Here is a 24877-nt window from a genome sequence, read left to right on the forward strand (position 1 = left end):
ACAGTAATGGCTTTAAGCTACTGATGACCTGGGCCAAAAATGAAGAACCACTTAATCTTCTGAAGGAAACTGTCAATGTTAGGAGGCCCACAGCTGACCTTTCCCCCGATGTTAATCACAGCCACCTATGATAACAGAGTGGGGTTTATTTTTATGCCTGGCTCCAGACTACAATGATCAATCCTTCAATTTTGACCATTTTGTATCCACACAGTGAACTAGAGTAAGTAAGAGTGTGTAGTTTTCATGGATCCCTGGAGTCATACATGGAATGAAATTCATCCAAGAATAAGATCTAAAATAACTCCATCAAAACTCTAAACACTTTATAAAGTCTCCCCATATTAACCTACAAATTCAATGAAATTCCAATAAAAACCCAGCAGAATTTTTAAAATGGAACCAAATAAATGATTCTAAAAGACATATGAAAGAACAGTCTAGATAATTTTGAAAAGCAATGAGGGTGGGGGCCTTCCCCTACCGGAATTCAAGACTTAGTGATGCTATGAAAATAACGGTGGCAATTACACAGTAATAATCACCAGGACAGTGTAGGGTTGGTGCAGGAACAAACAAGCAGACAACAGTGATGGACCAGGAGCCTAGAAGGGGCATCACACCTGACAGAGGTGCTAAAGGCAACTCACTGGGGAAAGGTGGACTGGATGGTAATGGTTTGGGAATGAAAGGCTCTCGATGGACAAAGATAAATTGGATCCTCACCACCCACACAAAAGCTTTACAGGCCTAATGTGAAAAGCAAAACCAAAAAACTATGGCAAGAAAACAAGAAAGACTGTCTTTGTGACATCAGCATAGGGACAATTTCTGAGATAAGATTAAACTTAAAACATAAACGTTATATCAAAAACTGGAAAAATTTGAAAGAATAAAGTTAAAATTTTCCAGGTGACAACTGCCCCATAAACATAGTGAAAGGATAAGTCTGGGAGGCAACATCAGCAAAGTACACTTGCACAAAGGACCCAGATTCCGAATATTGAAATTTCCTACAAGAAAAACAGCAAAACAGTTCAGTAAGAAAATGGCCAAAGAATATGAGCAGTTAAGACACAACAAAGGAAACTGTATAGGCCAGTCTTTGTACAAAAGGGATCTTCACCCACATGAGAAATGAGAAAATATAGCAAAAATCACTGAGTATACAGCCGGAACAGGTAGTGGGAGCTGGCCAGTGGGAGAATAACAGCATGCCACTCCCCTGGAGAGCAACTACCTGGTGCAGCTGTGATTAGAGACTGCACTTCTGGGTGTCCACCCCAGGGAACTCCTGAGCTCACTCCCTAGGACACATGTAATAATAAAGTGTCAACAACCAAAAATCTGCTTGCCATCTCAACAGGGCAATGGATACATCTTCTGTGGTTCGTGCACACAGTGGAATAGCGTGTCCCAACTTAAAAGAATAAACTACATGCATGTACACAGTCAGCTACATCTCTAAAAGGTAATACTGGGTGAAAAAGACAAAGTGTCAAGGGATATATACATACATAGCCAGATACCATTTGCATAAACCCATTTATATAAATAGTAAAATACATGTATATCTAAAACAATAACTATTGTTTATGAATGTGTAAACATTGTAATGAGTGCAAAAAAGCACATGGAAATAAAGTATGGTTTTAGAATGGGGTTCATGTGTGAGGAAGAATGGAAGGGGGAGACATGGAAATGGGGTTTTCACTGTAATCTTTTATTTCTATTTAAAAAGAAGCATCAGAAGCAAATGGGCAAAATGTATACATCTACCTAATCTTCATGAAGGACATGAAAGCCTTTGTTTTGTTTTCTATATTTTTTAGAATGCTAGAAATTATTTCATATGAAAATAATTAACCTGTTTCACCCTTCATGTATAAAGAACTACTGCAGGTAAAATCCTGAGTGAGGCTTAAGTGGGTCAGGAGAGGCAGAGGTGGCTGAACCTTCTGAGCCTTTCTACCCGAGCCGCTCCCGAGGATAAGAATAGGGTCTGGCTGATGCAAATCTTTCCCAGGGCTGAAAGGTACTCCTTACCTTACAAACGTTCTAATGGCACAACAGGCAAGGCAGTGTGGGGGGTATCAGGCACTGAGGTCGCGCCCACCCCACAAGGCAGAGACCCTGGGAAAAGCTGAACTGTTGTCAACCGTCCAACCTCAGGATACTTGATCACAGACCTCTTTGCAGACAGCCCTCTTTAAAGCGTCCCCAGTATATGGTAGAGTCAGTAATTGAAAGAATACATAAATATGGGGTTAAATTGGGGCCCCAATTAGCTTTCTGAATTAAAATGGTGACCTTTCCAATGTAAAGCAGGGAAACACCAAGATGGGGTCCCGTAGCTGAAAGTTGCTCAGGATGTAAATTGTTCCCTTGAGAAGTAATCCAGACTGTTCTCTCCCCTGAATGCGCGAGGAATTCTATCTGCTGGGGAGACAGGCGGGGAGGGTGTCTGCATGTGGCTGGACCCCTCTGGGGCAGGAGCAGGCTTTGCAAGCCTGGACGGAAGCCTCCAGAACCCAGTTAGGACTCCCCATAGAGCCACTCTGGCACAAACCTGCAGCGATTGGCCTGGATTTGAAACCTCCAGCCAGTGCCACTGGTCATTCATTGGCTGTGACATCCAGGGGACTCTCTTCTCTGGCCTCAGTTTCCTTTTCTTTAAAATGGAGATAAATACTGTACCTATTTCATAGGCATTCAGGGCACATGGTGCTCAATACATGTCAGCTGTTTTTATTCCTGTGTTCCAGCAGTGACCAGAGCCCTCAACACAGAGTGGCCCTGCTACACCCTGTTTCCCACACAATGGTAGCACCATGACTGTTTGCTGTACGAAAAACCCCAAGAGGTAAATTAGGTGAGGCCTACTAAGAAGAAAGGGCAACACCTCCATCTTGGGCCCATGGGGAGGATGAACCCGAGAGAGCTTGAGAAGGGAGAGGGCCAAACTCCATAGCCCTCAATTCTCAGCCACACATCATTGCATCACCACCTCCTTTCTCAAAGAACAGTGGCACCTGGCTTGCTCAGATCTCAAATCCAGTCAGTAGCAGAGCCAGGAGCAGAAATCCAATGTCCAGATTCCCAATACAACACTCTTTTAATTTTATCAACTATACCAGGTATATGTCTTCCTGTTAAAATACTGGGCCACAAACAAAATTATTATACTCTGCATGGCAGACACGTAACGCTCCTTGTAAACTTACTTTTTATGCAACTCACATTTGCTGGTTAAAACCAAGAACCAACATTAGTCAATAATCAATATTCAGTGATTAACCCCACCCACCCCCACCCACAGGCCCCTGGCCAAAGAAAGAAAAATCTAAGCCAACAAATCTCAGGGTCAGTGGGACTTGTCATCCCATTGTCTCTTTCTTGACTAACATAATCTCAAAATTAAAGGGGAGATTTTCCTGTGCTTGGCTTATAATAATTCACAAGTAAATGTTAGAGTTTAGCCTAATTGCTCTTTCCTGGGGATACTCCCACTAAATGCACTCAAAGCACACAAAATCCTTTAAATGTATGTCACTTCAAAGCAATACTAAAAATCATTTTTAAACTAAAAGAAGAGAAACCGCTTACAATTAAATGAATGAAAATTGACTTCCAGAAGCTAAAAGGAAACCGTTTGGTACAGTGGCCATGGCCTGGTTCGTGGGAGCCTGTCTGCCTGGTAGGCAGGTGGCTAACACTCTAATGTGACACTAATGACACCCACTTCCTGGGGTAACTGCAAGGGGCACTGAAAGGTTTGTGAGGCATTTAGCATAATGCTTGGCTCTTAGTAAGTACTCAATAAATATTAATAAGCAACAGTTTACCACGATTTCAACCAAATTTTATGGCTTTCACATTTAGCCATCATACCCTACAAGGATATTTATTGAGAAGAGGCATCCAAATTATTATTACATCCTACATAGCATGGCATTCTCCATTCAAAATGCATGGCAGATGAGGTTACTGACCAGAAAGATAAGTTATTGGCTACTCTCAAAGAACAGCTTCCAAAGAGAGTCCAATGGCAAATATTTCCACTCTACGAACAGTAAAGCTAATGCAAAGGGCGAGAAATGACCATTCTGGGCACATGAAAGGAACACATTTTTATTTTACTGACTCTATTCAAGTCTGCAGTAGAAACTAGGTTTATAGTTTATAGACCTACTGGTCTTCTCTATGCTTTAAGAATATTTTAAAAATTTTAGTGTTCATTTGTAGCTTTAAAATCCATTCATAAATAGTACAATTTCTCCTTTCAAAAGATTCGATATTAATAACATGCCATTTATTGAGCTTCTATTATTTACCATGCTTATTCTGGATATTCTACAACATTTTGTCAGTCACAATAACGCCAAAATAGCTTTCATCAGAAAATGGAGGCTCTGAGAGATTATACAACTCAACATGGTCTCAACTAAACTTACACACCACACCAATCTAATTACAGTCTTTTCCTTTGGACAGTTATTAAACTCTCAAATACTTTGTCTGTTATACTTAAAATAGCCCTTTAAAAGCTGCTAGACACACGAAGGAAGCGACAACACGGGCTCAGGAAGGAAAGGGAATGCCGGTCCGGTGTCGACATTTCAGTGAGTTTAGACAGACTGCCTTTCAGCACTCACAGAAAGTGTGGCCTGGGGCTCAAGAAGCCACCCTGCTGCCCCTAAGTCAGGGCTCCATACACAGTTCTCACTCAGTCACAGAACACAGAAATTGAGAGATCAACTCTTCATTGATTGCCTAAGAGTTCACTTTTTAGCAAGGTCTCCCTCCAACTCAAATGTTCCTTAACTTTCTAATATCCAAATTAAATGGTGTCCCTGGTCTTAGAAAACAGAGGGACTGTATCTGATGCATGAAAGTAATTGGGTAATAAGAGCAAACAAAGATAAATCAGGCCTTTAACGGAAAGGCAGTTTAGGGACCCCAGTACTAAACAACCTGTTAAATTCATCCAGGGGGTGGGATGTGCAAAGGGGCATTTTCCATTTTTTGATTCAAAAAACTTCCTTTAACTTCCTGAAGAACCTCCACCCATCTACACTCACTGCCATATTGTCCTGCTTTAGTTCTTATCACCACCTGAAATTATCTTGTGTGTCAATTGTTTACTTAGTCACTGCCTGCCTGCCTGCCCCTCTTTGAAAACTGGAAGCTTCTCTTCTCAGTGCCTGCTGTATCTTAGCACCTCAAATTGCCATGGCCCCTGGACCAGTACAGAACTACCTGTAGATGGAAGGGAAGGAGGGAAAAACAGAGGAGGAAAAGTGTTTATTGAGCACCTACTATACCCTCTGTGTACATGAATTCATTTCCTGTCTACTAGCTGGGACATTCATTTTTGGTTCTGTTTATTTTTATATACAAGGTCCAACTCTCAGAATGTTTAGTGACCTCCCTCAAGGTCACTCAGCCCAAACATCCGTGTCACCACTTACTGGCTCTCCACTTCACTCCCAGTCCTGGACTGTACATTTACCTTCCAGGAATCTCATCCACTCCTCATCATGACCCCTTGAAGTAGGCGGAATAGTTTGGCAGGTAATGGAACTGAGGTTAAGTCTCTGTCCCAATGCTAGTGAACCATGGAGCTACTAGGACTTAGTTCAGTCTGCCCAAGACCGAGGAAATTCCTCTGTTCTACAGGTCTCCATGATGCCTCGGAGCATGCTGCAGGGTCTCTGGAATGTGGGGGGATAATGTGGCCAGTACTTACTGACTTGGGGCTGAATGAGGGTTAAGTTATATTCATTATCACACTAGAGGCAGGTTTTCTCTCCTAGGAACCCAAAAGAAACAAGAAAGTAACCTCCTGAGTTGATATATTGGCTTAAAGAGTTTAATTGGTAACAGTTAAAAGTTCACGTTTAATTTTTAAACTTCTGCTAGTTAAATTCTTATTATAACTTAACGGTGGGTAATTCTAGAATGATTAACATACAAGTTGATTATTTGGGCTTTATAATTTTGCCAAATGCCGGAGTAGCCTTTTAAACACTAAGTTGCTACTGCCAAAATGAAAATTCACATGATACTTTTATGATTTTCTTCAGTCTAAGAGCACAACCGCATAAAACACCTATGCAAGGATTTCCCACACCTCCCACAAGAGAGACATTTATGCAACTATCACTACTTACTAATTCCAGGACATTTTCATCATCCCCAAAAGGAACCCCAAAGCATTAGTAGTCATTCCCTATTTTTCACCCCAGCCCCTAGCAACCCGATTACTAGTCTACTTTCTGTCTCTATAGAACTAGACAGTTCATATAGATGAAATCATATAATATGAGGTCTTTTTGTGTCTGGCTTCTTTCCTTGGCATATTATTTTCAACGTTCATCCATGTCGTAACATGTATCAGTGTTTCATTTCTTTTTATAGCTGAATAATAATATTCCATTGTATGGAAAGACCATATTTATCAATTCATCCACTGATGGACAACTGGGCTGCTTCTACTTTGTGATTATCTTGAATAATGCAGCCATGAATATTCATGTACAAGTTTTTGTGTGAACTTGTTTTCAGTTCTTTAGGATATATACCTAGGAGTGGACATGTAAGATCATAGGGTAACTCTATATTTAATTTTTTAAAGAATTGCTTAAAAAAAGGCATTTCTTGAATTCTTTTTATTTAATGCTGTAGAAAAAAATAAAATAAAATTTGTGTCAAAGCTTTATTATCTGCCTGTTTGAGAAACCAATCAATCGTACAGTGATATAATTAACATTTCTAAAACCTCTGTTGTGTAAAGGAAAGATTTCTAAATGCATGCTGTAGATTTGACAGGACCTTTCATACTATAATCACCATAAAGTGCCCATGGAGGTCCATGGCTAAATGAAAACACAATGAAGGCACCACTCCTGCCGCAGGTCCTTACCCTTTACAAATGGAAGAAAGGAATTGTACCAGAGCTGCAGATTTGGCTACAGAGCTGTGGCTAGATTCCTGGACCCCCAACCCGAGCAATTTGCTGGATGATGGGGATGCTCATATTCCTACCTGGTGTGTCCACCCTGTGCCCCTGATCTTCTTAGCTTGTAGACCTCCGTCCCATCACTGCCTTTCCTAAAGGTCCATGTGCCTAGGGCCATGTCTGTCTGCTCTCCTTTTTAAAAGTCAGATTTGTCAAATCAGTGCTATGGGCCTCAATGAATCCATTTGAGTGTCCAATGAGATACAAGAAACATTATGCTGGTGTCTTTCGTGTTCACTGATTTTAGATTCCTATGAGGATGGAAGCAAAAACAAAAGCTGAGTGGTAAACTAGAGAGCCATACCGGCTTCCACAGTCCATCAATTTGTTTAGAACAAGGTAAGAGTTAGAGTTCAGTTACTACCCTACACACAACCGTGTCCCATCATAGCTAAAACGTCTGAATGCTACTTTAGAGTTTAGAAAGCTCCTTTAATCCTCCTTAGCTACCTGACTCAAGGGGGACCCCAGCTGGGTCCTGCAAAGCAAAGACACCCCCAGGCTTCTAACCAAGCTCAAACCTCAATATCTCAAGGCAGCCTGTGCAGGACGTGTCCATTTGAGTCTCAACTTTATTTTTAAGTGACTCTCTTTTTCCAGGCTGAGTCACTCCCTGCAGTGTCTATATAAAGGCTGTAGAGGCAGTGACTAAATGTATTTGGGCCTGGGCCACAACTATATATTACTCTCCCCCCATCCCCCCGACAACCCTCCCCCAGCCTGCTGACTCCTTTTCTCACAGGGAGTGAAAAGGGAGTTGAAACTTTGCAGCATCTTTCCATCCTTTTGTCTTCCTCACATCGGCAGAAAGGGAGCAGGTGACTTATGTGTGAAGGAACCGTGTTGGGGCATGTGATTTCATATCCATCTTCATCAGTGAAAAGGTGACTGTGGCTTTCCTAAAGAAGACACTCACCTGCGTCCCCCTCCCCAACCTGCCAGAGTCCAGAAAGAATCTACTAATTGAGTTCATTTCAATGATGGCGCAAGATTGCTTTCCAAGTCATAGCTGAAGGTGACTCCTGATTTTTTACAACAGTTTCCCAAGAATGTAAAACTCAGAAAAACACTCTAGCCTGAGACAGAAAGGGCAAATTAAGATTCTGGCACTCAGGAAATGAACGCCAGTGAACAGGCAGTTATGTCAGCAGTAAAAAGAACATTCCCTGTCACAGTTAGGCATGCTGACCAGGAGGCGGGGCTGCGAGGCTGCAGCTGGTGTCAGGCCCAGGGCCACCTGCCCTGGTGGGAACAGCGAGGAAGGAAGGGGTGATCAGTCCCAGTGCTGACCCTGGGGAACTGTGTCCCAAATGGTCAGGGTTGGGGGCTGCTCTGCTGTTGACAGCAGAGGCAAGAAATGGTGACATGAAAAGAAGCCATATGCATTGGGCAGGACAGATGTAGAGAACAGATCCAGAATGTAAGCATGGCAGACCAGGTGTCATGAGGATTAACACTCCAGAGAAGAGATGTTTAGACAAAAATACCTCAGGGGGGCCGAAACCGGTTTGGCTCAGTGGATAGAGCGTCGGCTTGCGGACTGAAAGGTCCCAGGTTCGATTCCGGTCAAGGGCATGTACCTGGGTTGCGGGCACATCCCCAGTAGGGGATGTGCAGGAGGCAGCGGATCGATGTTTCTCTCTCATCGATGTTTCTAACTCTCTATCTCTCTCCTTTCCTCTCTGTAAAAAATCAATAAAATATATTAAAAAAAATACATCAGGGGGAAAATTGACCAACGAGAGCTCCGGAATTGAAGCTCACTTTTAAATCTCACAGAAGAGATATGGCCCTTTCTACAGGAAATATAAATGAACCTTGCAGTCAGAGAGAGAGACACCTAAGACACATTATAGGGTAGGAGCTGAACACAATGACAGCACAAAAACAAACCCTGAGCATGTATTATGATAAAAATCACTGCATCTTGGGTCTGTGGGTCTCTTCCTCTCACTCCCATAAAGGATGGTCCTGTCCTTTCTGAAAATAATTGTAATAAAACAAAAAGCATCTCCGTGCTCTTTCTGGAAACAAGTCCAACAATGAATACTTCTCTTCTGGCAATCAAGCATCTCATTCTAAGAGCACAGGCCGGTGAGGTGGAACTCTTCCCCTGCAAACATCCTGTGTCCTCACCTTAGGGCCTGCACTGCACAGAGCTGCATCTGCGTTTGCTCCAGCTTCTGGGCCTGTCCGGGGGCAGCACAGCACCACAGTTAAGAGAATCGACTCTGGGCTCATACTGCCTGGGTTCAAGTCTCAGCTTGGCTGAGCAGTAGCTGTGGCAACCTCAAGTCAAACTTTGGTCTGGGAGCCAAACATAAAAATTAACCAAGTGGAAAAGCAAGAAAAAAAGCAATTCCTAGGCAGAATCATGAAACTCTAGTGCTGTCCCTTTTACGGTACCCAACAGAAAATAACTCAGTTTCCAGGAGTGAGGAACTGGCCGAGTGCCTTGGGGGTTTCTGGGTGGTGGCACCTACATGCTTGTATGTCACCATTGATCCAATCTGCAGTCAACTTTATCAATACAGATGCCATTTGGGGCATCAAAGGTATTCCTGGCTTGCCTGTGCCTCAGATCTCTGATCAAAGCAACAGAAAAGCAGAAGGCAAGGGGGTTGGCCTACACTGCACACAGTTCTACCACCACGAGGCCTGGAGACAGCTACTGCTTCCCCTCCCCTGCACACACTGCCACCTGGCTGGCCTTGCCCTTCATCAGCCGCAGGCAGGAGCAAAGCTTCATCCAACGCAGAGATGTCTGTGCCTGCTGCCAGCCTGCGGGGCCCCAATTCAACCAGAGGTGGCCCGGTTCCACCACCTTAGTGGCCAGCTTGGAGGCTGGAGCACAGTGGCCTCTGCCCAGAGGTCAGGGCCTTGGCAGTGATCTCTCATACAGCCCCTGCCCCTCCTTTCATCCCTCCTACCCTGGGCACAGCTAGGAGGAGGGTGAAGGAGGAGTCACACAAGATGCTCCCAGAGTGGCATGCCGAGACTGCCGATGTGTGCCCAGAGCTGTTCTCTAAGTCAGTGGTCCAGGTGAGTTTCAGACTCCAAGAGAAACTCTATGGAAATACATGCATTTCTCAGGGGAGTGGGTCCTTAACATTCACCAATATTGCAAAGGTTGAGAAGCAAGGCTTAAAAAGCAGCCCTGTCTATCTACAGTAAGAGTTACTGAGGTGCTTGTGGCTTAGATCCTTCCCACCATGGATATGTGAATGTTTCTGGGTGAAAGTCTACGTGCAGAAGGTTCCAGTTATACTATCCTAGCACTGAATACACGGTTTCAGGATGTTCTACGTGCAAGGTAGGAAGATAAGAAGGAGACAGGATTTTACCCCCAGGGCCAAACCGTCTGGCACATGGAAGATGTTCAAAAGGCATCTTGTAAAATGATAAACTGTTATTACAAACCAGCTTTTGGAACACTTTGGGCTGAAATTACCTGTATTTGTTGTGTGTTTCGTAAAGTTCCCTGAACTAGCTTTGAGGAGCAGAAATCAGCTGCATCTCATGCATTCCAAGGTACTCGTTCTAAGTTAATTCTAGTAACAGACACAGAGTGGACGCCAGGTGCCAGGTCGGTGCAGAGCCTCCACACACACACCTATCAATCCTGTGAGCTGGGCCCTGTTATTAGACTTTTTATAGATGATGAAACTGAGACGTTGGGAGGTTAAGTAATTTGCCCAATGGCAACAGCCAGTAAGTCACCTGCAAAAATAATATGGAAAGCTACACAACCTAGAAATACCCATAGTCTTTTATGTTCAACTCCCAATTATTAATTCAGTAGGAAATGAATGTTTAGTTACAAAATTGAAAATGTTTTTCTTTGAAAGGAACTCATTTTTGGAATCAAAGAAATGCATAAAACTTTATTTGCAGAGTCACTGCAATCTCCTTCAAATTAACTATAATTCTAAGGGTAAAAAGACATAAGCAATAACATCAACTGACTATAAAGGTGTTAATCTAATGACATAAAACTGAAACTTAAAAAAAAATCATTCTAAACAAACGATATTCAAGGCTCTGGCCACCAGGGCACCTGCCTCTCTGTGTTCCTGTGGCTTGTCCTGGGGGAGGGATCCAGCCTGTCAGACTCCACTTGCCTTTCCCAAAGCCTCCTGTCAGAGCCCACCTGTCCCTCTGGACTTAAGGTTTCCCAGTTGCCCTTGAGCAGGCCCAGCCCAGGAAAATACAAATTCCCTGTCGAGGGACAACCTTACTCATCTCTGCCTTCACCCTGGTGCCTAATCCTGCATATTAAACTTATTGGATATTCAACAAACACTGGGAGGACATTTCCTTCTTATCCAGAACAAAGAGGAATCCCAGCTTTTTCACTGAGAATCAACACATTTGGTACGACACCAGCAAGAGCACCACTGGCCCTGGTCTGCCTCAGTGGCCCCCAGGCCTCACTCGGCCAACCATGTGAAGCATGAGGATTCTAGTCTGTATCCACATGAAAAGATATCTTTCCTACCAGTAAGCCAACAAAGTTCTAAGCAACCTTCATGTTCACAAGCCCATCCTCTAGCATGTTCCCTCTAGAATAAAGGGCAATCAGTTCCCTTCCTTGTTTAATAATCTGTCCAGTGGTGGAACCAGAAGTGACTTATGTCGAAGAGAAGTTGGGCTCCTCTGATCTGAAACCCCAAAGTGACAATATCCCCTCTAGATCCCAGGCCCCATACTCACCAGAGCCCCCACATTTACCACCAGTCTACCTCCCACATACTCCCCTCCCTCTGTGTACCCCAGAGGACCCCAGCTGCAGTTACCCACCCCCACCATGGCCTTAAGTGGCTTCAAAATTTCAAAGAGAAGATTCTGGTTGGTGGCATAAGTGAATATGCCAGTCATCTCTATCAGTCTTGCCTCAGGGTTCCCCAGGATGAACCTGGGATAGGAAAATGCAAGGGGAGGGGTGGGGGCAGGAGCCTGCAAGCAGCTTCAGCCTTCTACACTTCCTGAGATTCATGCTACAGCAGACTCTCCCTACCGCAGTGGAAGCAGCCCGAGTGGGTACCAGCCTCGACCAACTAGCAGAGGCCAGAAACAAGCGGGATGGCAACTTCCATCCTCTCACAGGGGAGTTTCTTGGTCCCTTTCTCCACAGGAAACAACATTTAACACTGTGCCCTGAAAAACAGTGCCCCAAATGGCATGTACCAACCAGGCTGCTTCCTTGCCAAGCCTCTTCTATTCATTGGGATTAGGAAATAAAATGCAGTTTAAGGTTAGGCTTTTTCAAGTAACTGGCATGGGATGCAACACAAACTGTGTGAGCTGGTCCCCAGTTCCTGCAAAAACGAGGCCCACTTAGACATCAATGGAGGGACTGGGCCCAGTTCAGTACAATCAACATTTGTCAACTGAGTGCAGCACTAGGTGGCCGGGTGAAACATGCCCCTCCTCGCCTGGAACAGGCCCTTGGCAGCTAACAAGAATCTGGGGCTCCAGAGGAATACCCAAGAATCCAGTTCTCTGCTTCATCTTCCTCACAGTCCTTGTCGTATGACAGATCAGGTTTACTTAAGGTTGTCTAACCTTTTTTCTAAGGTCACTCCTGGACATACAGTCCCCAAGGGAGGGCAGTAAGAACACAGGACAGCAGGTGACGGTTGCTTACTGGAACGGTGCTGAGAGTGGCTTGAGAGACAGACATGGCAGAGGTTGGTGGGGGAAACAAAGTCAAGGACGCATGTCAGGGAAACCCCACTGCAAGACTCTCTAGGACAGTGATGGCGAATCTTTTGAGCTCGGCATGTCAGCATTTTGAAAAACCCTAACTTAATACTGGTGCAGTGTCACATATAGAAAATTTTTGATATTTTCAACCATAGTAAAACAAAGACTTATATTTTTGATATTTATTTTATATATTTAAATGCCATTTAACAAAGAAAAAATCAACCAAAAAAATGAGTTCGCGTGTCACCTCTGACATGTGTGTCATAGGTTCGCCATCACTGCTCTAGGAAGACCTACCCTGAAGCAGCCCAAGAGGAGGAGGCAACAGAGGGTCCTATCCTTGGTTCCTTTCTTTGCTCCTATCTTTACTCGGGACAAGGTGGACCATGGAGAATAGAGGCTCCCCCAAAACTGCCAATAGCAGCAACCCCCAGGCATGAATTACTTTAATCTGCATTTTTGGTCTGTCAAAATATGGCAGATTCACACAGGACGGGGTGCGGTGGAGAGGGTAAATCGTGGGTCTCAAATTAAAAGCCTTTAGGTAGGTCTGCCCCTAGAGCCCTTTCTCTTTCCCCTGAGCTATCATGTTTTCTCCCAACATATTTATTCTGAAAACATAGGGTTAATTACTTGTTTCCCCAAATGATTCACAATAGCACTCACTTAAATAGCAATCTCCTTGGAACACTTAAGTCCACTTTTAAAAATTCAATTCACGTACCATTTTCCAGGATTTCTATATATTGTAAATGAGGTATATTGTGAAAGTTAAAAGCACCCTCCCAGAAAGCAGCTATTCTTCCAGGCCTGTCCCTTTGTCCTCCAAGGAAGAATCTGGAGGCCTGGGAGACGGGGCCAAATCTGCTGACCTAACTACTCCAAACACTGTCCTCCGAACACAAACTTCACACACACACACACACACACGCACATGAGCACATTTCCAGTGCCCTTTAAAGCATATTTCAGGAAACAGAGGCATTTAAAAGGCCTTACCAGATTAAATGTCTGATTTACAAGAAGTATTGGCATATGCATCCTGAGATGTGGGCAGTCCTCAGACACCCCGCCTGCCCTCCACCAACTACATCCTCACACTCAGTGACCCTCCATGGACTCGGGGGTAGTGTGGGCATGGAGGGCAGGGGCCAGAGGTCAGGATGGGCTCAAGGATCTGACCTGGCCACACACCTGGCCACGTATTCTCGAAGACCCAGAATGCAGTGTCTGCATCTGCAACTAGCTCGTGCTTTAATTTGCTCAGAGAACCTGTCAATGCCCGCATTCTCCAGCCCTCGTGGAAGCATGCAGTCTGCTGGTACAGGGCTGAGGGCCATCAAAAGAAGGCAGACCGTCTGAGAGAAATTAAATGCTTACAACATGTCTTCTGATTGTGTACAGGATAGTGAGACCCCTGCAAAGAGACCTGGCCAGAATGCTGCCTCACCTCTGGAGTGTTCTTCTTGAACTCTCGGCTCTGCTCAATGAGCCGCTTTCTAGACTGCTCGCTTTCATCTTGCCGGTTTGCCAATACTGTTGCGGTGGCATCGAGTTCCCTCTGTCAAGAAAGACAAAAAAAAAAGGGAAGACAAGATTGTAATTGCAGTTTGCACCAGAGGGGATCATATTTGCATTTGACCAGAACACTGGGGACAGCCCCGGTGCTCCAGGGACTGTCAACTCGTTGGCAGAGGCGGCGCTGGGGGCTGTGGACAAGGAAAGAGACACAATCACACGGTTCCCATCCAGCCCCAGGCGCTAGTCTGAGAAAACCAAACTCGCTCAGCTTTGATGTGTATACTGACGCCACCTCACAATGACTGTTTCTGTAATAGTGCATACAGATACTTTTTTTCTTTTTGCTAAAACCAGAGTCAGGCCAATGCCCAAATGGCATCCCTCCCTGGAGTCACTCGCTTCTTCTGTTCTTAACAAGTGTTTCTTCTTGTCATGTCTCTGTGCTCTGTCCTCCGGATTTTCTCTGCGCTTCTCATCAGGGCATTCTGTTTGGCTGTCCTTCAACAGTGTGTGCATCCGGAATCTTTTGTAATGATGCTTCATTTGTTTTCATTCAACAAATATTTATTGTGGGGCTTACTACAGGCTAGACATCATTTAACCTGTTACTTGTTTTCAAGAGGGACTTTTATAAGGTAAATTCCAAGGTATTGCTAATACCTTATAAACACTCAGAATGAGGCTTATTGGTTATTCTCAAACTATTTCACTGCTACTGAGATTCTGAGAAGCACCAGGAATGGGTTCCCTGTACAAGGACCTGTTAACGGCTAAGGGTTCTGGGCTCTGGGCTCTGCTCTACACAACAAACTGATACTCAAAGCAGCAAAGAACCTGTGCCCTGACCTCAGGAATTCTGGGAGCAGCCACCAAAAGGATCAGTTTCAAACAAGCCTACAGCAGATGGGCCCAGAAAGGTGTTCCTGGCTGACAGCAGGAGCTCAAGGACACGTTCCCATAGCCACCAAGAGGCCCATTTTAAAGATACACACTAGCACATGCTTAGGATTAAAGTGGCTGTCCCAAGTGGCTTTTCAATGGTCCTGACTATTCCCCGCCAGGCGCAGGCACAACAGAGCAAGGACCCCATCAAAAGCTGAAAGGCAAGTAAAATAAAAATGAAAATCCATCCAGAACCATCCAGGAAGCAGGTGAGAGTTTCTCCACCTTCCCTCCACCCTCCTCATGAAGTTCCACCTGCTTTCCTTTTTGGTGGAAATACTGAAGTAGTCTGTAAGCCCTGCTGGTGAACACTTCACTCGTACCACTACGGGTGGGCCACTGCCAGACGAGATGACAGAGTGCTGGAACAAACATCCAGTGTGCTGTCGACTTGGACACTGGACAGTTTAAAAGGGGGGGCGGGGACTGGAGGGGGAGAGAATACCACACCACACTCTTCCCTTTAGTGATTCTGGCATTACAGCAAATCTTGGGCAAACAAGTCCAAAAGAATAACGTGGGCTAGAATTCAAGAACAGATGTCAAAGCTACTGCAGCAAAGAGGGAAACACTGCACATTTTGATAGACCACATTTGAAACACATCCCAGTCAAGTGAAGGCAGAAAAAAAGAGCAACCGAAAGCAATGTGGTAATGTGGGGATGGAGATAGAGAAGAGAGAGCAATCGCAGATAAGCAGAAGGCTTTTCAAAAATATAAACAATCTGGTAAGGAGGAGGACTTAGACATCTATATTTAAGCAGCAGCAGCAAAAGTTATAAAGGGAGACTTCAAGAAGGGGGAAAGAAGCCAATATTGAAATATGACAAAAAAAGTAAAGTTGATGTTTCGTTCCAATCACACACGGATGCAGAAAACTTAGAGGAAAACAAAGAGCCCTTGACTGCTTTCAACGAGGACCCTAGTTCCAGAGCTGGGGGGTAGAGGGCACAAAATCAGCAGTGTTTGGTGACTTCTGTGGCCCAATGCTGGATGCTGCAGGCTCACTAGAGGGAAGAGCTTGAAGACAGTGGGATTGGGGGTGGGGTGCTTTGGAAGAGATCAAAAGAGCATGCAATCTATGAGACCCTCTGATCCCCGAGGTTCCCCGCAAGCCCCCCAGGCAGATCCATTAGAGAGCCAGACTGAGAAAGGCGGAGCCTGGGACAGGTCGCTGGATGGAAGGCAAACCCATCTTTACCACCGGGCTGCAGAGCCAGGGAGCCTGAGGAGACCTGCTACTGGCAGTCGGGGACCCCCCAGGGGCCTGCCACACTCCCTTCCCCACCCGTGCAGACATATGCAGGTCCACATGAGAAACCAACGGGGGTCTCCAAATATAATACCGTGTTGCCACCCGCCACCAGGAAAACAGATTGGCACAGCGAGGAGAAAAGACTGAACATTCACAGATTGGGAGGGAGGGCAGCTGTCACCTCCCCAAGTTTGGCTGGTCAGATTTAAGCCTCGAAATCGTTACAATCTTTGATTGAATCCCTTGAGATAACACCACCGAACCCTTCTGAAGGACACCAAGGCTTTCCCAGGCTGTGGGGAAAACACAAAGGGAGGAGATAGTTATTAAACATAAGCCAAATACTGTTTTATTATCTACCCAGCCTGCCTACACTCAAAGTGTCAAATATAATGACACATTAACAAGGGAATTTAATGTGTTTAGGGGAGGTGGCCTAAAATACAGAACCCTCAGCCCTGAGTCACTGGTCACAAGTGAGATCGAACGTAGAGTCCCCACATCTGAAAGGCATTAAAAACTTGCAAAGAGAAAAAACAAAAAACTGAAAACCAACCTAAATATCCAGCAATAGCAGACTGGCATTCTGCAATGGTTAAAAAAGAAAAAATACAGTCCCTCATGCACTATCTAAGATGAAGTGATCTTCAAGATATATTTAAGTGAAAAAAGCAATGTGTGAAACAATGCTAACACTATTTAAGAGAGTCTCTATTCATATGCTTACATAAGTTTCAACTATCTCTAGAAAGGTGCAGGAGACAACTGAAACTGTCCTTGGCTCTGAGGAGGCACTAGGGAGGAGGGACTTGCTCTTCAATATATATCTTTTGGCTATTTTGCCTTGTGCATGGATTACCTAATAGGAAAAACTGCAATATATCTTAAATTTTTTAAATCTTGCTAATGTGAAAAAATGCACATATAATTATAGAAACATATTTTAAATAATGCACCCCATATATGAATTCATGGTTTGCGGGTCCACCTGCCCAGGGTCGGCAATGGCCTCCTGACTCATTCTGGTGATGCAAAAAGTGAGGCAAGCACATTCTTTGTCAAAACAACAGCTGTTTCTTGCCCAACGCACTGCACACTGGCCAGTGTCAGGGCTTATGAATGAGGAGGAGGTAGCCAGACTTTCCAGAGGAAGGACAGAGGAGGTTGTCCCCTCAGAACTATTTAGAACTCTTCTCCTGCTAGAAACACCAACAGTCCCAGATCTGAGGTGATGGGAAGCTGGCAGGGTTGGGAGCAAACCCATGGGCTCTGAACACAGAGGCCCTTCCAACTAGGCCGAAAGTGCCGGAGAAAGTCCTGGGAAAGGGTCTTGCAAAGACGGCACCTGGAGAAGCTGTGGGGTTTTCGTTCTAAGTGACCAAGAGATGGCTAATGTCAGGAGGCAACAATGTCCAGGGAAAGACTTCTGGCTGTGAAACCAAGGGTTCAGTGCATCTCACTCTATGAAACAAGGGTACTACCGAAGAGTTGTGGATGGCTGTAAATCCTTTTTTCCTCTGGATTACAACTTCCGGCATGCTTTTTCTCCATTTCTGACTGATCTTAAAAGGACCAAACTCCTAACATTTTAAATTTCTCTCTGCCTGAACCTCAGCCTCTCAGCCAAGGATTAAAGATTTATTAAACACAAACAATAAACAGCAACCACAAACCTGCCTATTTAAAAGAAACTGTGGGGGAAATATTTCCCAAATAAAACAAGTCCCGCTTTTGTGAGACTCTCTCTCTTCCTAGGCCCCAGGCCAGGCCTCTGGAGGAGGTCCCTGACCATGAGCACCCTGGGCTGACAGAGAAATCACCGGGCCAACTGCATCAGCAATGCAAGTATTGTCTTTTTATGGTCGCTAATTTTAAGCCAAAAAGTTCATCTGGTGTTTCTTTAGTGCCTACCTGTTAAAAGGAGTGAAGGGCCTAAGCCCACCTAACATCGGCCTCCTCCTTGTCATACCCCTCCCTGGTCCCCTACACAGAATATCTCATAACCCTCAGACAGTGGCTTCAGAGAATCCTGGCTTGAAATCCAGGCTCCATCTCTGCTATAACCTGTGTAGTTTTGGTCAAATAACATTCCCTCTCTGGAGATAATTACGATAATGCAAGTCAAGTGCTCCATCAAGGTAACTTTTTCTGTACTATCAGAGCCATGCACTTATTTAGGCCTCAATTCATTCTGCCACCAGTATCCCCAGTTAGGCTGGAGGCACCTGGGTTGCACAGATGAATTGGAACCTGACCCTGAACTGACCTCCAGGTACCCACAGTCCAGCCGAAGAAACTAGGCAGGCAAGGAAGAGTGACAAGACAGAGGGACCAGGCTGGTGGAAAGAAAGCAGAAGCAGAGGTAGAAAAGGGAGAACATACTGCCAACAAGAAAGCTCTTCAAATTTGTGTGAAAGATGTCCATCTTGCCTTGGATCTGTGGGTGAGACTGGTTCAGTCCCCATCGCCGTCCTCCTCTTTATGTGGGCTCATTGAGTACCTGGCACAATACCTGGGAAGTAGGTGCTGCCATAGACCCAGAACAGGACTCAGAAGAACCAGGAGCCTGGTTAGGTCCCCCCAAGGGATGGGTGGGAATGGGGTAGGGGCACATGACAGGAAAGTGCCATCAGTAAGCAGAGGCCAGCCTGGCTTGGGCATGGAAGTAGTGACAGGGACTGCTAGGAGGCAGGATGGTACCAGTGTGAAAATAGGTATGTTCAAATAGAAATGTAAAAGCCACTCCCCAGACATGTCCCCAAACAGTGACCAGGACAGCCACTGTGAGTACACAGATCTACAAGCATATGTAATATGCTTACATACAGGCTCTCTCTGAAGGGACCCACAAGTAAAAGATGCTGCTGCCATTCTCTATCCTTGGGAGGAAAATGAACAGGCAGGGGCCTGGAAGGGGGTCCTTTCACTATCTATTTGTACCTTTTTAATTTTGAGCATGTAAATGTACTGACTACTCCTAAAAAGTAACTATTTGTTTATTAAAATCTCTTTTCCCTTTATAATGAGACAACATAGGTTTGAAGGACTGAAAAAGACCTATGAACACCTTATTCCCAGAAAGGTACTTCTACATGGTACTACAGGAAGAACATTGTGTTCTGTTCATGGGTATGTGACAATGATCTCTATTTAAAGGAGAACCTTGCAGAATTCCCAAAGTCAATGTTCATTTACTTTATAGAGAATCAAGTCTGACTCCCTATTTCCCAAGTGTTTTTTTCAGACACTTAATCCTTACACTGTTCCACTCACACACTCTGATTCAGGACCAGGTAATGCACAACTCTGAATTATGGCTACAATGTTGTCATGTGATGTCAGTCATGTTAGCCAGCAGTGAGCATTTCCACTCAGGAAGCTGTAGTTTCCACAGAAGTAGACGGATCTCCAACAGGGACCCTAGTGGACGAGTGGCAAAGATGGAACAGATGGAACAGAGGGAGAGACCCACCTACCCCACCCTGAACTGTGAGCTCCCACTCTCCCTGCATGCAGCCCAGGAGAATCTCAACAGAAGGCAAGGAGGGGGAAAAGCAAACTGAATGGAGAAAAACAGCACCGACTAATGGCAAGGAGGTATTGGAGTAGGTTAGGGAGCTTCAAGGAGTTCAGTCTGATGCAAGATTAAGGCATCCCTCGTTCCCTCATGGGCATAAATTACCACACACCTGTAAAGGTGACCGGATATATACATATACCCTGCAAGAAAGGGGACATGCCATGACATAGCCCAAATCTGAGCTTGTCATTCTTACTCAAAAGTGTTCAGTAGCTTCCCAGAGGACTTGGGATGAGACCACTGAGGGCGCCCAGGCTCCTAAACTGGCACGTTGGTCCTCCTCTAGTGCCTGCAGAACACTAGGTCTACTCCTTTCCCTCGGACCCTCAGCACAGGCTGTTTCCTCTGCTTGAAAGCCTTTCCTTTCTCTCTTCAGTGAACTGCCTGATCTCTGCTCAAAATACCCCTTCTCCTATCCCTTCATCCCCCGCTACCCTGCCCAGAAGAGATTGGGAGGCATGTGCCCCATCCCTGAACTGTGCCTCTGGCAGAGAGCCTAGTTTGCAGTTCTGCATTTGTGTGGGTAGGTGCCCAGTTAACGTCCAGCCAGTGGGCTATAAGCTCTGGCAAGGCCTGTGTGTTGCTCACTACGGGATTCTCAGCACTGGATGTGCTGCTGGGGCACATCACAGGTGGGTAGTCAAAATTTGATAAATGAAAGAATAAGCTAAAAAAAAAAAAAGGCAAAATAAACGCTATAACAGAAATCCCAAGAAAAAGTGCTAATGGGCTCAAAGGAGGAGAGATTGCTTCTCCTTGGGAGAAAATTAGAAGCAGCTTCAGGAAAATAATAGCACCTCAAATAAGAGTCTACAGGCTGGCAGGGATATACTCCATACACTCTGGGCAGAGGCACCAATATCCATTATAAGGAGAGAAGAGACACATTTAAGAACTCTGCAGGCTGGCAAGGCTTCCAGTAGGAAACAGAGATGGCTGTGCGAAAGAAATAAAGCAAGAAAGAAAGAGAGAGAGAAAGAAAAAGGGCTAACCCAAGCACTGAAGTCCTGAATGGCAGAGAATAGTCTGGAACAGTTCAGGAGGCTCCGGGGGGCTGAGGAGGAAGAGGAAAGGCTGGCAGAACTGGCTCTTGAAGGCAAGAATGGCTGAGGAAGAGGGGAGGGGGAACATGGAGGAGATCCACACTCCCCTCTCACTCACCTTCAAAGGATCCTGGGTAAAGTGGTAGAATGGAACTACTTTTATAAGAATTAGAGGTATATGGCTAAGAGGGGCTCCTCCCTGCTTAGGAGCCCTTGGAAGTGGTCAGATTGGAGATCTGGCAGTTTAATGGAAGAGAGAAAGGAAAGGCTTTCAAGCAGAGGAACAGCCTATGCTGAGAGTCTGAGGGAAAGGAGTAGACCCAGCCTTCTGTGGACACTAGAGGAGAAGCAGCCTCAGAAGTAACTTTCATCACAGCTCCACTGTAAGAATGGGGGAAAGGGACACAGGAATAGGAAAAGTCCATTTCAACTGGGCCTTTAGAAAAACAGGAAGCGACAGACATGGGGTTCACTGTTGAGGCTCTTCCCCTGTTAGATGGGCCACCTCTGCTTCATTTCTGTGCCTCCAACTGCAGATACCAATAGGGGATATTCAGGGAAAGTGAGGTTCCTGGGGTGCCAGCATAGCACCAACACACAGTAGGTGCTCAGTAAATGCTGGCTTAACTGGGTGGACAAGAAGTGACCTCTATGGGTTAATCACTCTCTGTGGTTCTCTGACTCAGGGAACAAAAACGTGGGTGTGTGAGCAAGAGACTGCCTAGAGTTCGAGTTTCTAGTTATCCAGGGGTTTAATCAGAAACACTCACTGTGCGTTTCAGCCTTGCTGAAATCTGTACAACACAACCATCCATCTTCCCCTATCTTGGCAATTAGAGTGAAATGATAGGAACGAAACCTCCTAGCCAGATCTCCCAGGGCATAGAACATAGTGGCTGTATTTATAGCATGAAGGTGGTGGGTCCTGTTCCCCAGGAGCCCAGAGAAAAGAGAGAATGTGTTTGGGACCAGGATTTGAGGGTAGGGGGCTGCAGGGCAGTGTAGAGGAAGACTCGTGTGCATATGGGCTCTCACCACCTGTCAGCTCTGTGACCAGTCCAGCAGCCTAACCTACAATGGGGACACAGATACATGCCTCCTAGAGCTGTTATGAGGATTAGATAAGATCAAATGCTGGTGCCATGAGTGATGATGTTAGTTTCGTTTTCCTCTTGCTATTCAACCTGGCCTCACCTCCAATAAAGATAATTTTCTCATACCCATTTAACTCTTAAAATGGTGTGAGTCCAATATGCACACAGTATTTTGTGATTCTGAAGGATGACTTGATATTAATTTCCAATCTAGGAAATTCAAGTGAAACAACTACTCCAACATACACTTGCTCCCCGTGGCCTTTCCAGCTAAAGGCTGCATCACTGGATGATGGTGCAGGTAGGAAGGGACGGAGGTGGGGGCAGGTTTCTCAGTATATTTTTTAATATAATTTTTAATTTGGATCAAATGAAGGCATGCTCAGGAAATAAAATCGAATAAAAATAAATTGGCCTAACAAAAGCTACGAGCACAAAGTTTTCATACAGCCTTTTTGTGAACTCCTCAGTATTAAGAAATTTCAATAAACCAAGATTTTGTTTTTGATTGTTTTTCACCCCGTTGAAAACCCACTATGCAAAGACAAAAATGCCAGATGTATCCAACAAGCACTGCACTACACAAAGTACTTGCCAGACTTTCATTTAAACAGGGAGACGTGAGAGACGCGTCTGGGTGATGCATAATGGAGTATGTGGGGATAGAGACCGGTGTCACTGAGAGTAGGCACACACAGCCCAGGATGAGAAAAAGGCGTCTTTTAACCCTAATGAAAGAATTCTGCTTTACATATTAATTGAACCATATGAAATTGTTGACATCTGACCAGTTTTGAGCTACAAAAATGTCTGTTCCCTAAGTAGCATTCTTTACTGCTCTGTCTGGATCGCAAAACAAAACTAAATTTGCCTGCCAGCCACAGCCTTTCAGACAATGCACAGCTCCAAATGGCAAGAGTGCCTCACCCCTCTCTTATCTTGTACTTCTCCCAAGGGCCCAAGAGACTCTACCTCTTCTCATGAGCCCCCACTGTTGCCATCTGGGTTGGCCTTTGCTGTCTGGCTATCTCATTTGCCGGGGCTATCTCTTCTTCTCTGTCTTGTTCCTGGGTTGAAGTGGGGGCCTGTTGGCTGGGTCCCTTGTCTTCTGCTTCTATTGTGTTCCCCCAAGCCACAGCTTCCACTTTCCCCTGCAAGATTCACACTGGGGACCAGGGAGAAGCTGCTGAGGTCTGACCTGTTGGCACTAACAATCCTATGGACCTCGGGATGAATTTGGGAGAAAAGTGGCCACAGGAGCTTTGCTAGTCCCATGTCACAAATGAGGAAACCAAGGTTGGGCGTGTACATGATTTATCTGCTAACAAATGCCCAGGGAATAATAGGTCCCTTGATTCCATGGTGTTTTCATTCCTTTTTTTTTTTTCTTTCAATATTTTTGTTGACTTCAGAGAGGAAGGGAGAGGGGGAGAGAGAGAGGAACATCAATGATGAAAGAGAATCATTGATTGGCTGCCTCCTGCACACCCACTACTGGGGATCAAGCCCGCAACCCTGGCATGTGCCCTTGACTGGGAATCAAACCTGGGACCCTTCTGACACTCTATCCACTGAGCCAAACCAGCTAAGACTGTTTATCATTCTTCTTTATACTTAGTTTACATTATGAGACAAATCTTTAAAATCTTAAAACCAAATGGGAACTTGTTAAAATTTTTACATGTCCATGAAGGTTGATGTTAGGAGGTAGGCAGTCGTCTGTGGCTTAAACATTCATTCCCTTGCCTAGCTCAATGGAACTGCTCCACTGCCCTGGCTGCAGGACAGGAGATGGATGCCAGAGAGAACAGACACACCTGACCCCCACAGTTGCATTCGGAATGGGGAAAGAGAGAGACTCGAGAGATCTTTAGTGGGCTGACCTCTCAACCAATTAATTGGAACTGGGGACCAATTAATTAAATGAGGGGAATGAATGAGAATTGCATTATTCAAAATGGTAGCCACCAGCCACATATGTTATGTAAATTTAAATTTAAATTCAGTTTCTCCTTTGCAGTAGCCACATTTTGAGGGCTAGTGACAACTACATTTGATGGAGCAGATATAGACCAATCCACCAACATAGGAAGTTCTACTGGACAGTGCTGGTCAAGATATACCCTCCAGATTCCGAGGGTGGCATTAACTGTTACAAGGCAGATACTGCTGTCCCATTTCACAAACTGAGAGAACTGATGAGTAGCTAATCAGCTCTGCCTAAAACATCTCCATGAAGGAGTAGAGCCAGGATTCCAATCCAGATCTGGAAAACCAGCACTGTGGAAGCAGAGGCTCTTTGCGTAAACCACTCTAACACCTCTTTTCTGCACTCCAGTTTAACGCACTTGACTTTCCCCAGGAAAGTGGAGGCTAAAAATGAGGCAGGGAGTTGGGGGAGGTTTTGGGGGGAAGGGGCGCAAAAAATGTGTTTTAATGACAAAAATAACTATTCCACTGCCAAGAGGAATAACTCTGATCTCATCTACGCTGGTAAATGTTTTCCTCCTAAAGTATTTGTTTCAGAAATAAGCCTTTAATTTGAATACTTTTGGAGCCAAAATTTCTGTCAGTTGAAAATATTTATTTCTATTGTTTGGCAGGAATCAATTTGTCAGGGCACCAGCCACTCTGGCAAAGGTTCCCTTACACTTCTCTGGGAAAACGCTTGGCGGCAAAACTACCCACCACCCCGCAGCTCCCTCGCTCTGT

At 45.0% G+C, this 24877-nt stretch overlaps 1 protein-coding gene across 2 annotated transcripts in view; it reads right to left on the reverse strand.

The window, feature by feature from the left end:
* Positions 1-24877, reverse strand: part of CUX1 (cut-like homeobox 1) — a 372075-nt gene that overhangs the window by 282724 nt on the left and 64474 nt on the right. For both annotated transcript variants that reach the window (XM_006773399.2, XM_006773398.2), the window contains exon 2: positions 14181-14291. In XM_006773399.2, coding sequence (XP_006773462.1) covers positions 14181-14291 — 111 coding nt within the window. The remainder of the gene's footprint in view (positions 1-14180; positions 14292-24877) is intronic.

The sequence above is a fragment of the Myotis davidii genome, unplaced genomic scaffold (genome assembly GCF_000327345.1).
Source record: "Myotis davidii unplaced genomic scaffold, ASM32734v1 scaffold726, whole genome shotgun sequence".
NCBI lineage: Eukaryota > Metazoa > Chordata > Mammalia > Chiroptera > Vespertilionidae > Myotis > Myotis davidii.